Source organism: Galendromus occidentalis, unplaced genomic scaffold, assembly GCF_000255335.2.
Source record: "Galendromus occidentalis unplaced genomic scaffold, Mocc_1.1 scf7180000077442, whole genome shotgun sequence".
NCBI classification, from domain to species: Eukaryota; Metazoa; Arthropoda; class Arachnida; order Mesostigmata; family Phytoseiidae; genus Galendromus; species Galendromus occidentalis.
In genome coordinates, this window is record NW_003805430.1 from 929,606 (window position 1) to 942,378 (window position 12,773).

The 12,773-nt window shown below is 50.6% G+C and overlaps 1 protein-coding gene across 1 annotated transcript; it reads right to left on the minus strand.

The window, feature by feature from the left end:
- Window positions 1-3,241: 3,241 nt before the first annotated feature.
- LOC100902453 (uncharacterized) lies at window positions 3,242-8,004 on the minus strand. Its single transcript, XM_003743285.2, has 12 exons — window positions 7,889-8,004; window positions 7,431-7,698; window positions 7,086-7,292; window positions 6,782-6,920; window positions 6,237-6,568; window positions 5,805-5,945; window positions 5,390-5,501; window positions 5,037-5,293; window positions 4,596-4,793; window positions 4,279-4,417; window positions 3,874-4,160; window positions 3,242-3,793 (listed from the first exon to the last, which is right to left on the minus strand). The coding sequence occupies exons 2-12, from the start codon at window positions 7,652-7,654 to the stop codon at window positions 3,649-3,651; spliced, it is 2,181 nt and encodes a 726-aa protein (XP_003743333.2). The 5' UTR covers window positions 7,655-7,698; window positions 7,889-8,004; the 3' UTR covers window positions 3,242-3,648.
- Between the last annotated feature and the right edge of the window lie 4,769 nt (window positions 8,005-12,773).

Here is a 12,773-nt window from a genome sequence, read left to right on the forward strand (position 1 = left end):
CGAAACTCAATTCGAGACTATTCGGAGGGGATGACTCGTGCACCGACATGACACTTCTTCAGCAACCCCGCTCATCACTGGGTCTTATGGAACGCAGATCACATCATCATATCGATCGGAGGAACCTCGAGATCCGCGTGGACAATAATTCGGAATCGGCGAGCTCCCCAGATATCATCAGGGGGTCCGACTGACACGAACGTCTTTGCGATAAATAAGAAGCTGGACTAATTATCGAAGATGCTCAATATGAGATGAATGTTCGGAAGCATCGGATGGAGACGACTCTCCGTCTCCCAGGGAAGCCTATCTGGGTCTATGGCACTGGTCTCGATTCGCGAAGCATACAGGACAGGTCACATTTAAGATCGACTGAATTTTATGACACCATATCTCCGTATACAAGGACTTTTTCAATGCCTCACACTCATAACATCCAGCTCCAGATACACTCACGGGGACTATCAAGGGGACATCACAAAAACATATACAATGTAGAACAAGCACGAGATCCAATACGAAACAACACGGGCACGCATTCCCACACTCTCAACTGAGCAAATATTTCTCTGTTTCTTTCCTAAAATCAGTGAATATGGAAGTTCCTGGGCGCAGGATGATGAGCCTGATTATGCTCCATTGCGTGGAGAGCTGCGAGAACTTGTCTATCGGACGGCTCGCCGGGAACATTCATCGTGCTTGGAGTGGTGGCCATCATCATTTTCATGGCGTCCATCATCTGTGGTTTCGCCGCCTGCTGCATGGCTGGTTCCTTCATCATGGTTTTCATCATCGGATTGTCCATCATCATCATCATGGTCATCATGGCCGAGTTCCCGCTCATCGAAGTCTTCGGGGGGTCCATCAATGACATCGGTTTTGTGGCTTCCATCATAGGACTCGGAGTGTCCATCATCATTGGCATTGGCATCATGATGCCAACCATTTGCGGAGGCTGTGGATCGTAGAAATTAGAGGCACTGGTCAATGATGTCCAGTTGATAGAGCTTTTGAGGACGACTCATTGCTTAAATCGGTGGAATACTCCTTGATGAATATGCTCAGACAGAAGTTTTGTGAGAATCACCTTAGGTTCGAGAGCCTTGATGAGGGCGTAGCTCCCGAGTGCTTTCGTGGCTTTTTTTAGCATGGAAGCCTGCGAAGCCGGAAGCATGAGTCCAGTCATCAGCACCGCAACTGTGGAGTACTTCATGTCGGATGACGATGGTTCCCGAATGTAAGGCGATCGACACGAGCTCATTTTTAAGACGGCAACCATCGGAATATGTCGGCAAGTGCTCTTCCCTCCCTTGACACTTTTCGAATTACAGTCATGCCGGGCTGTATTACGATCGCTTTCGACACACCAAAGTATTCATCCGTTGATGCGTGACTTGATCCGAGCCGTTTCGATATCTGAAGATTTCGTCCATTGCAATACAATTATTTTCCTCCGATTTTCCACTCGTCAAAATCAAAATGAATGCCATGGGATCCGGAATCGCTCGAGAGCAATATTTCGAGAAACAAGATGAGCCCTCTCCCTTGAGAGTACATATACCTACTACATGAAGGAATTGATTGAACGTTATATTCTCGAGCCGTATGGGAGACTACGGAAACGACTTCGACTAGCGGTCATCCCAAGGTTCGCGAGGCTCGTCTCCGCCTTTCGTAGAAACTTTTCCTCCGAAGCCAGGAGGAAAAAGGAGAACGGGACCACCGATCAGGCGATCGGTCGATGGACCGACAGACGCAAAGGAGCATCGATAGACAAAAAGCCGAGGAAGGAAGAGGAGAGCTTGTTCTCGTTGTTGTCGTTGACGGTAGCTGCGGAGACAGCGTTCTCTAGGCTATTTCACTCTGTTTCTTTCATCGCTAAGCCCACCATCACACTCACGCAGCCTCCGTCTTTGCTGATGGCAGAGGATCAGCGCGGATTCAAACAGTAAACTCTACAGATGAGATGCTATAACGCTTGGGTAGCGCCGGAAGAGTGACACGGCTCCCCGCCAGAGAGAGGTCCCGGCTCCCTGCTGCTTCACCGTGGTTTGCGCATGGAGGTAGCCCCGATTTGGAACTCTCCAAAAAACTTCGTTCAAGTACCAGGTGAACGGTCGGTAGATAGGGGGACTCGTTGATCTATATCCCGGGGATAAGAGGTAGCCCGATCCACAATCAAAGAATCCGCATTTTGGCCGCAGCCTCAAATAGATATTTATTGAACGCGTTTTTCTATTATTGTCAAGCGACGTTGGAGCTCGAGAAAATTGTCTTCGGAGGAGAATTCCGAAAATCCAAAAAAAAATATCTTTATCCTTATAAAACGGAGATGGGTTCACAAAAATTCGCCAATCCCTTTCCTCGGCTCGGCGGAACGAAACGCTCGATTGCGCCCGAGAGAAGCTATTGTTCCCACGTTTGCGATAAAAAGCCGACAATGAGCTTCGACTGAAGACGGAACGTTTGCTCGCATCCTACGATGCTCCGTCTGCGATCACCTCTTTTGATTTTATGTAGGAAATCACTTTCTGCTCCGATACCCATTCTGTAGTTTGAACCCTGATAATGAGAGGGAAGAAGTAATGGCAACAATGTCCGATTCCGGAGACGCGGGCGATGGATTCATAGCGAATCCGGTTTTTCGGCCAAGCAATAACTTCGCAGGAGCTTGCGGGACGCTTCCTCAGCTGAAATTTTCCGTTTCGAGTAAAGCTATTCCTTTCAGGTACCTGTCTCACGATGACATTAGGAGACGGGCTGTTTTTCGTGCTCGGCACGTCCTGCCACGCTACGACTGGGGTACCTGTCCTGGAATCAGAGTTCCTGGATCCGTTCTGTATCGTCGCGCTCGCCCTACATACAATCAGAGAGAGAGTTGCGTGCGTGGGACGTAGATTCCCCTATAATTTCTATCCTCAAGTCCGTATTGACCGTGAGATTGACAACGCCGACTCCAAAGCTCGGAGCCCCTCCAAGAACTGTATATCGGAGGTGCGAGCAATGGTCCTCAGGAAGGAAAGAGGTAATCCGCAGGACTCGGCCTTCGGAGCTACAGGATCGGTTTGATTCGCATACATCCCGACCACATGCGGACGTTTTTCTGTGCATCGATTGGAAAACAGATGCGATGTTTAGCTTTGATTCGCTCCCCCTAAGCCCCCGTGGCTCTCCATGGATTCAAAAACTCCCGGTCCTGCTATGGAAACGCGTAATTTATTCACCGCAATGAGCTCGAGTAGAGGAGTGTTTTTTTTTTGAAGATAGCGCCACTCGTGTTTGCTCTGATGTCTCCAGGTCGACAATTTCGGTGCGCGTTGTTCCTCTCTTCCGTGGACCATAGGCCTGAATAATGGTCCCTCGTCATCATACGGTTTTATTATTCGGATGTGTGCATTGTTTTGGAAAACCCGGATTACGCATTACAAGTACGATAAATAGTCCGTGTCGCGATATAAAGGCAGCCCATCGGCGGAGTTCCGAGGGATCTGGTTCCCCCGGGTCCTCGAGACTTCCACAATAATTCCTCTTCCTCAGAATATCCCGCCGAGGAAGCGCCCGATATTCGGATTCTTGCCATCGACTTTCCATCGAAGATATATCCTGTGCAAGGAGCCGGTAGCCTCAACCTTCATTCGGGAAAGCGCTTCACAGGATTTCTCTAGGTGCTTTGTGTACCATGATCGTTTGTCCAACGTGAACGGTTCCCGCTTTAGTTATCGAATGATTACACGCGAGCAGGGGTCGCATTTTGTACTTGATCAAACCTTCAGCGCTGCGATCGATCCGGTACCTGTTGGGATACGGAGTCTCTTTATAGCGCAATATTGATAAGCGTTGCCTGCACCATCGTGAGCTGCAGAGAATACGCACTTTCGCAAAGTTGTCAAGGGTTCCTTGTCGGTTCTTATTCCTGAGTCCGGATTAATTGTGGTGAGTAAACATCGTTCGCATCGTGTGTGGAATTCCGTTTCCACGTCACCTATCACCATCCTTGTCCAGAAATCCTCTTCGAAGGGATATTTTGTTTCGACGAGCAAACTCGGTCGGAAATTCCGATGCGATATGTTCGCGCTTTCGGCGTCCTTCAGCATCTCCACAAGGTTATCAACGGATGCTTGAGACAGGATGTTGAGCTCGCTAGCATCTTGGAACCGATCCTATGAGAGCAGACATATACAACTGGGAGTTTCCTTCACTATGACATATCTGATCCAAAGAACCATGGGGTGATCGGATGGCGACGAGCAAATAGGAACAGGCGATCGAGAACCCTACCGGAGCTATCCAATGGCGCTTTCCAACAAGTGAAATCAATCTGACCACGGAAACTTTCCGCTTCAAATAACGACTGAACCAATCAGAGACAGCGTCGTCGACATACGTCGCGCTGTACGGATGATCCTTGTACCATGTCCTGGAGAACAAATGGGCTCTCCGTTAGATGGGGAAAGAGATGGATTCACTCAGATAGCCCAACTCGAGGAATGAATGGGGAGCCCATGAGCGCCGTTTCTATTCGAGCGCTTGTTGTTTCTATACGGCGAGCGAGGGCTCGAGGCACATGCATTCTCTCCCAGCCGTTAGGTACTCACGTGAGCTGTAAAGTTCTCTGAGGCTTCTCTTGTTCGTGATCGAGTTTGATTTTGAGCAATTCCATCAGGCTGTCTGGGTTTTTCGAGCTTATCTCCAAGCAATTATCAGCCTCGTTGAACTCCGTGTGCAGTAGAGAGAGCGTCGGCTCTTGTCTACCGGTCAGGAAGGTTCCCTCGGCATCAATGAGGACAAATTCTCTGAAGAATGAATATTCGTGAGAAAGACACAAAATCGCCGTTGACCTGATCGTGTTCATGCCAAATGCTCACCCCGAAACCCAAGATTAGGGATTTCACGCAGCGGAGCGAAAGCGAATTCTCCGCGCTGGTCCTCGCGCGGTGGGCTTCGTTCGGCATGTTTCCGTGGAGCGTATCGTCAATCTCCTCGAGAAATTCTATTCTTCTTGCTGAATCTATTTCATTTCTCACGATGTTCCTCACCTGTCTTTGACAGATTTGTAGGACACGCCATCGATATTGATGTCGGCTGAGCTGACTTCGATGGGCGGGACCGATTTGATTGGGTAAATGAAAATTCTCTTGATTTTACCGCCTTCCTCGAGAGGCCCTGCCCTCCTCTTCCGGTTTTGATAGAGGAACAGTATTGCCGCAGCTGAGGCTACACAGAGCGAAGCCGGCAGTAGAGGAATGTTGTTCACGGCCGTTCCCATCCGAACTTCAATTTCAAGCCTTTCTACCTGCAGCCGTCGAGGACAGAACTCTCATTATCCAATTTAGTTTCGCATGAATAAGTTCACGGCAGTATTGCACGCAGCCTCAAAAAATGAACTTACAGCCCAAAAACTCTCGTCGCGTTTGCGGTGCGGCAATGGGGGGACTGTCGCGAGACGCTCGAAGAGCATGAATAGCCGACTCGAGCGAGTAAGATAACAATCGTAAACACCGCTGCGCAGAGCGAGTCGCTCCAGGGGCAAGCGAGAGAGTTCAACGGGGTCTACTCGTCAAGGAGATCCTTCCAGATTACGGCTCTTTCGGGATCGACGTCATGGCGTCTCGAAGATTGCGAAGCACTCTTCACGCAGAGCGGACTGAGCGTTGCCGGTGGCTCGAAAGATCTTATTCCAACGAAATGTAGTCGCTACTCATCTATCAATGATAATAATCGACCGATTATCGATCGCATACAGCATGGAAACTGCGCTCGGAAGGTCACTGCCCCGTTTATTCCAATGTCGGTCGGAATTTCACAGGAGATCTCGAGCTGACTCCTCGACGAGGACCGTTTGTCCGACGTAGATCGTGTCAGGGGACCGGATATAGTGATGACAGGCAAACAGAGGCATGAAGTTGTATTTCGAGATCCCAAACGCGCTCCGTTCCACGCGGAACCTGAAAGATGATCGAACAAAATTTCAGTCAATAGCCCTTAACTTACATTACACAGTCGCAGAGGTCATGGAGGAAGAGGGAGAGCGACGCCCATCCAGATCTCTGCCGAATGAGGTTTTTTTATACCTAAGGAAACGCGGCATCGACATGCGACCGGAATGCCCTACTCGAGCACACCTATGTGGGTCGCTAACATGGACACCCGACTCGTCATGTCACATACGCGAGCTTATACCTCTCTCGGAAGTGAGAGCGCATTAGCTCGACTTCAGAGATTCCGACTCTCTCAACCTTCCCAAGCGCGTGAACTTCACCAGTTGCATGCAGGCCGATACGTACTTCCGCAGAGTCACAAGAGGCTCCTTGTCCGTTTTCAAACCAGACTCCGGGTTGATTGTGGTCAGTTGGCATCGGGTCGTGCGTCTTTGAAACTCTGTCTCGGCGTTCCCGATTTTCACTCTGACCCAGAAATCTTCTTCGTGCGGATACTTGGTCTCCAGGAGAATGTTTGGACGAAAATTCCGAAAAGTGACGTTTGCGCTCGGATCTCGGATCAATGCCACGAGATTCTCGACGGAGCGATCCGAGAGGATATTGAGCACGGCCATATCTTGGAACCTCGCCTGGAATCCGGTTCGTTTCTTCAACGGAGGAGAATTCGGGCAGAGTCTTTTTCCCTCTGGAGGGCGCGATCTGGCGCGGACCCCGTGACGAGCGTGCAATTTGTCTCGCACAAGTAAGTAGCGTTTTTTTAAAGGTTGTATGTGTGTTTTTGTTAGACGTAGACAGACTCATCGATGCAAGTCCGGATGAGAGCAATATATCTCCTCACTCACGGGGCTCTCGATGGTCCCGAGTTTGGACAAGACTTTGAGCCGGACGACGAGGACATTCTTGTTCAAGTACTTCGAAAACCAAGCTCGGACCTTCTCGTCACAGGCGTAGGCTTCGTACGGCCCGTTCCGGTCCCAGGTTCTGGAATAGCGGATCACCTAAAGATCAGCTCACGAGAATGAGAAATAGTCATGTTCGGATTATCCAACGTAGGTGGAGCCAGATTTCGGACATTCAGCCTTGAACGCCTGGATCCTGGAGTCGATGAGCGAGCGCTACTGCGTGTACTACCCGCCTCCAACATACCTGACCTGGAGGACCCTCGACGTATCGACTCCCTCGTTGGATCCAAGAGGCACCTCGAGAATATCTAAGTTCTTCTGAGGATCGTTCGAACGGATTCGCAGACAATTTCTCTCAGTGTCGTAGCTCAGATGAATCAGCAGCAACGAAGGCTCCGTGCGAGCTGTGATGAACTTGTTGCCATCATCAGCGTCGAGGAGAAGAAATTCTCTGGAAGAGAGATTCAAACCCGTTAGACCGACGGATGCTCATCGGACTGTTGGGAAATCCGCGAGTTTCCAGAGGCGGACCTCTACTATCATCGTCCTTTACTCGAGCGCTTGGCGATCTCTCTCACGAACGTTTCACCTGTCCTTCGTTCCCTTATACTTGAGACCGTCCAGTGTGAGATCGGCTGCCTCGACTTCAAGCGGAGGCAAGGACTTGATCGGATAAATCATCAGTTTCTTGATTTTGCCGCCGATGCGCCATTTTCTCTGCCGATATCGAATTAAAGCAGCGTAGGATGCGATTGCCGCTCCGACGCAGACTGCTATGGGTACCGCCACTCTCATTTGCTCGGTCGCCGTCATTTGTTCTCTCTCGCGAAAGCCGTGCCTGTGGGAGAGATCGTTCTCTGGAAGATCAATGGAAAACTTCAGAGCGCGGAAATCGTCGCTCCCCGATCGGGCCTCTCACGGACACCAGAGTTCCCTCGCACTGCCCTGTCGAGAATTTTCCCGGAGCTACGTCGCGCGCGCATTGTCCCTTCTCCCAAGAGCAGAGGCTACAAATCGAATTTGCGAAAATACTCCTAGAGCGCTCACCTCGTTTGGGAGTTTCGGGAATCGCCAACCGATTTCTCGAAGACCAACTGTCTCTGCTCAAAACGCGGAGCTATCGATGGAACGAGGAAGAGACAGCCGCCGATAGACGAATGACCCTCTCAAATGAACCCGTGGATAGAGAGGATGCAGACAACATTTCTCCTCTCTTGATTCCTTCGTTACGTGTTTTCCCTCGGTGTTCGAGCGTGGAAACGATGCACGTTAATCTGGTTGTGATCGGGTGATCAGTGGTTCTCTTGAATCGTTCTCATCGTACCTCCATCTACAGGGAACACTTGAGGTGCGTCAAACGGGATGGAATTTCCCGATCGCAAGTACTTTCCGCATTGAACTTTCGAGGGGACCGCGGTGGAGGATGAAGAGTAAGGAGAGCGAGCAGGTGCACATGTCTTCACGCATATGATGATGAGTGAATGTATGATGATTCGGTCGGGCACGCTGTTTGTATTCAAAGTGTTTTGCACGAGCAACAGCTGGTGCGTCGACAAGACGCTTGTTCGAATGTAATTCAAGACACCGACCAGCCAATCGGACAAGTGACCGACAACCAAGTGGTCGCTGAAACAAGCTATGGTATTCACTCTTGTCGATGCATTCTCGTGAGGATAGGAAGCTGTGAAACTTGTGGGAATTCGGCTGATTCTCGTTTGTTTCTCGAGTGTTGCGCTATGAATGCTGCTGAAAAGCACGTTCCAAAGCGCCGCTGAACCGCACGCCTATCCCGAGAGGCCAAAAAGCTATGAGCTACGCCATCGATCGAGAATGACGTGAATGCCATCGCGAATTACAGTAGAGAACCGCCATGGGGTAGTGGACTTTCGTCTGAAACGAGCGAAGCTTCCGAGCTCAACCCCGGTGAAGATTTCGGTTCCGAAGGTTCGATTCCGGCTATAGTTTACCGGTATTCCGGGTAGGGACGATTCCGAATCGAAGCAGGGAGGCGCCCTCGCACCGTCGTTTTATTCTCAGCGCTCCGAGACCCCAGCGAAAGCGAGCTCACACTCTCAGAATCGAGCATTCGCACCTAGGGGGAAACCTCGATTGGCTGGGGGACTCGATTTCATGGCATTCCTCTTGGTATCGAGCACTTTCGAGACTACTATGGAATTATGCGTGGATTTATCTTCACTACGGTTCCTGGCTAAGCCCCGATATTGTTCCAATTCACTCGCTGCCAGAGGATTCCGCTCACAGGTACTGGGGACCTTCCCGCCAATACTCTGCGGCTAACTACCAGCCGATTCAAACCCCTTTCCCTGATTCAGATTCTTCCTCGGAATAGTTGTCTCCGAGGGGCATCGCGCACTTTCCTTATGACTCAGACAGTGACCTCAGGCGAGGAGCGAAGTGGTTTTCTGTAAGCCAGAGAACCTCTCGGTCATCGAGAATTCGTTCAATTCTCTGATCGAGAGCTTGACAATGGGTTCGGCTCCTCGGCAAAGGCTGCGAAATCATCAACCGCTACCGTTCCCGGTTTGCTCTGGAGCTTCATTGGTGCTTTGCGTCAGTTTTGGGATCATTTTCGATGCGCTTTCGAAAAGGAACGAGACAGACAGCGGTTTCTCTAGCAGAGCTGAAGCTCCCACATTAACTTGCACAGAGGTGGCCCATGCACGAGGCTGACACGCGACTTGCGCGCATTCGCTCGTGTCGCGGCCCACGAGTGATTTTTGATTATGCATTGAACTCAACACAGTGGGCGGTGGATTGCGATAGTGTCACGGAGTCATAAGCCTCAAGTCTCACTCCTCGCCCTTGACTACAGGAGAAGCGCACCCCGGCTCTTATCGAAGATTGCTCGCATCATAGGTGCGAATTTGAATCAAAGTGAAAAAAACTCCAATTACGCGTTTTGCTCTCAGGTCATTATATCATGGCACTACATGAGGAGTCACGATTCGACTGCCTGCGACTCCTAGAGCACATTGGTCAGCGTTCCCTCTCTCCCAAAATTTGTCCCAGAGATTGAGCTGGGGAAATTCCGGCAGGCTCTGAATCGATCTGTTCGGAACGGCTCATGGTCGTGAATCAGGGACTTTTGCGTTGCTGCCACGGATCTCGATATTCGCGTGCCGGTCAGGGCACGGTCATCGGGGCTAAGTGGATATCGGTGGACTACTTTATTAGGCATGAATCAATGTCGGTGATGCTTGAATAGGCCGGTCGGTTCACTCGATAGCTTGTCGTCGTATGCTTGAATCACGAGCCATCTTGAGTACATTAGTTGCTCGAGTGAAGCATTTGCTGGTGCTCGAGCGGGAGTTGGTCCGCTGTTAACATCGTGGCCGGAAATTGGCTCCGTCAGGCGTTTCCGTTTTGCAATGGTCCCTTGTTTATTGATGCACTTTCCTTAAACTGAGCCTAAGTAGAGCACAAATAGAGAACGACACGCTCCGTCGTCTTCTTCCCCAACGAGCGAATGGATGAGACAGCCTTCTATATAAAAGCCCAGCGTCTCTGTATTCTCGATTCGATCTTGACCCAATTCTGCGAGAGTTGTGCTCCGCAGATTTCTCATTTCTGAGGGTTTCGAAGGTTTCTACCGAATTTCCCAGGTACGGCGGACGCGGCGAGAGCAAGGGGAATTTTCAGCAGAAATGATTCTGAACGCCTCGAAAAGCGCATAAAATATGGAGAATTACGTTGGAGAAATTCCTTGACGAAGAAGTCCTTCGACCCCACGCTGGCGCTGGTATAAGCAGCGGGTCCCTGCTGATAACGCGAGCCACCATCGGGGATGGCAGAATGAGGAGCCTTGGATCCTCTATACGGTATCATCTCCAGACTTCCGAATGCAATCGATTTCCATTTGAAAACTCAAATCCCAGTCGAGGTAGAGCTCCTCCGTACGGCCGAGATGACTTAACGGAGAACGTTTCGCTTCACATCGAGCCGCGAATTTCAAAAACTTAGAGACACTTTAGAGCCTGTCGTGGAACTATCCGCCCTCTCGAACGAATGGTCGAGTGTGCCAGCTTCCAAATTGAACGACTTTATTCTCATTTGCACGGCTCGACGCTTTCGAAACGGTCTCCAATCCCGGGACAGCTTGCGACACCGAGAAGACCGCCGCGACAGCGACGACCGCTAGCGCTTCTCGGACGTTCCGAGAGAGCAGCGGCGGACCAGGTCTCGACCGACTGCGATAAGCAGGGAAGGCACACATGCACCAGCGCTCTCAGTCCGAACGAGGGACGTCCCCCTCAGACAATTCCCATGTGGAACGATTTCAACGCGCAAAGATATTGGCGCTCCCGAGCTCCTTAGACGGTGTTGCATCCATGTTAGCGGAAAGAGAGACGAGGACGTCAGACTGCTGAAATTATTCGGCTTTTTTATCGAAACATCGAATTTCCGAAGTTTCGGCAGACAATGTTATGGGAAAGAAAGGCACCGCGTGATTATTTCCCCTACGCGAGCAGAAGCCCGGGAGAAAGGGTTCCGCAGTTTCCTTGATTCATAGTGAATAGAGAATAATAAGTGTCTGCGAATCCTGCCGCTCCTTGCTCCCGCGGGGCGAGTGGAAGCTGCGGCCACGGTTGTGGCGCTTAAACTCAGCAATCCGTTAAGCGTGACTACGAGATTTGAAAAAATAATAATTCCCCGTCTCTCACTCTCGCTTTCCTCGTCGTCGCCAAAGCAACTTCGCCTCGTCCCCAAAAACGGGGCGTCGAAATGACTTTTTTGATGAGCGAGTGACTTCTCTGCGCTGAGTTTCTGAAATCTGTTCGACTTCTCAAGGGAGGGATTTAAAAATCATTTACGCGGCGGCAGGCTTCCACACTCACTCAACTCTAGGAGCAAGCGGACCAACTGCTGCTGCTGCCGCCGTCGCCGCCCCTCCGGCTTTCGCCATCTCCGCAACAACCATAATCATCATCACCATTCACTTGATAGCGGAGGGTGTCGCAAATACGCATCACCGCAAAACGATAACAGGCCGACGAGTTGACGAACTTCTACGGTGTTCATCAGAAGCCCTTCACGGGGGACTACAGCTTATGCCCGGCTTAATGCTGGACGGAAGGCCGTAGAGTTTGCGTTCATTGACCGACTGCGCTGCATGCAAGGATGGGGGGACAGGCTTCCTGGAGACACTTCCTCGTCGGCCCTCGATCGAGACCTGAAGACACGTAAATCGAGTAATTGCTACCGGGGAGAGGAAAAAATCAGAGCACAAACAGGCAGGGTCGCGCGAGGCAGAAAAAAACACAAACAAGCTCCGCTCTTCTAACAACAATACGGCAGCGGTAGCCGACCGCAGGAGGAAATCACGTTCCTGTACAGATTGTCCCCGAGCGGGAACCATTTTGAGACGTCGTGGAATCCGACGAGAAAAAAAACTCAGTTCTGCATCGATTCAACGGGAAATGAGCTTGATCTAACCTACGACTGCCCAGTCCTCGTAGGAGGGGCTGCAGCAATAGTTTTTTTTGTGTTATCGTCAAAGTCGAAATCCCAGAGATTCAAATCATCCGATGGTGGGCCGAGGGCGCCCCGGCTCCGACATGAAGGTGACTACTTGGGAAGCACGGAGCTATCAGGAGCGAACTGAGGGAAGTGGTTGCTAAAAAGGATGAGCATACGAGACTGGTTTCGGGGAGAAAAAAGAACACCCTGCAGCACGATTCGTTCCTTGCATCGAGAAGCAGTAAGATCCTCGAACGAGCGTAATCCATCAAATCTCTGAGACGACCCCGCCCTCTAAGCTTGAAATCAATGCGATTTGAAGATCGAAAAATTTACTCTTTCCACTCAGCCTAATAGAGCCGACTCGGCTGCATGCGTTACTGCAGCAGTTCGCTCGACAATAATGTACTAGATACCGACACACTCTTACGCATGCATGTCACTGGATCTTCGA

What these genes read in the sequence shown, in the direction of transcription:
- LOC100902453 (XM_003743285.2), bottom strand. Translation starts at nt 7,654, where the DNA reads ATGACGGCGACCGAGCAAATGAGAGTGGCGGTACCCATAGCAGTCTGC. An exon ending in CAGAGAACTTTACAGCTCAC is followed by an intron (nt 4,418 to 4,595) that starts GTGAGTACCTAA and finishes TTTGTTCTCCAG; the next exon opens with GACATGGTACAAGGATCATC. An exon ending in CCCTTGACAACTTTGCGAAA is followed by an intron (nt 3,794 to 3,873) that starts GTGCGTATTCTC and finishes GTATCCCAACAG; the next exon opens with GTACCGGATCGATCGCAGCG.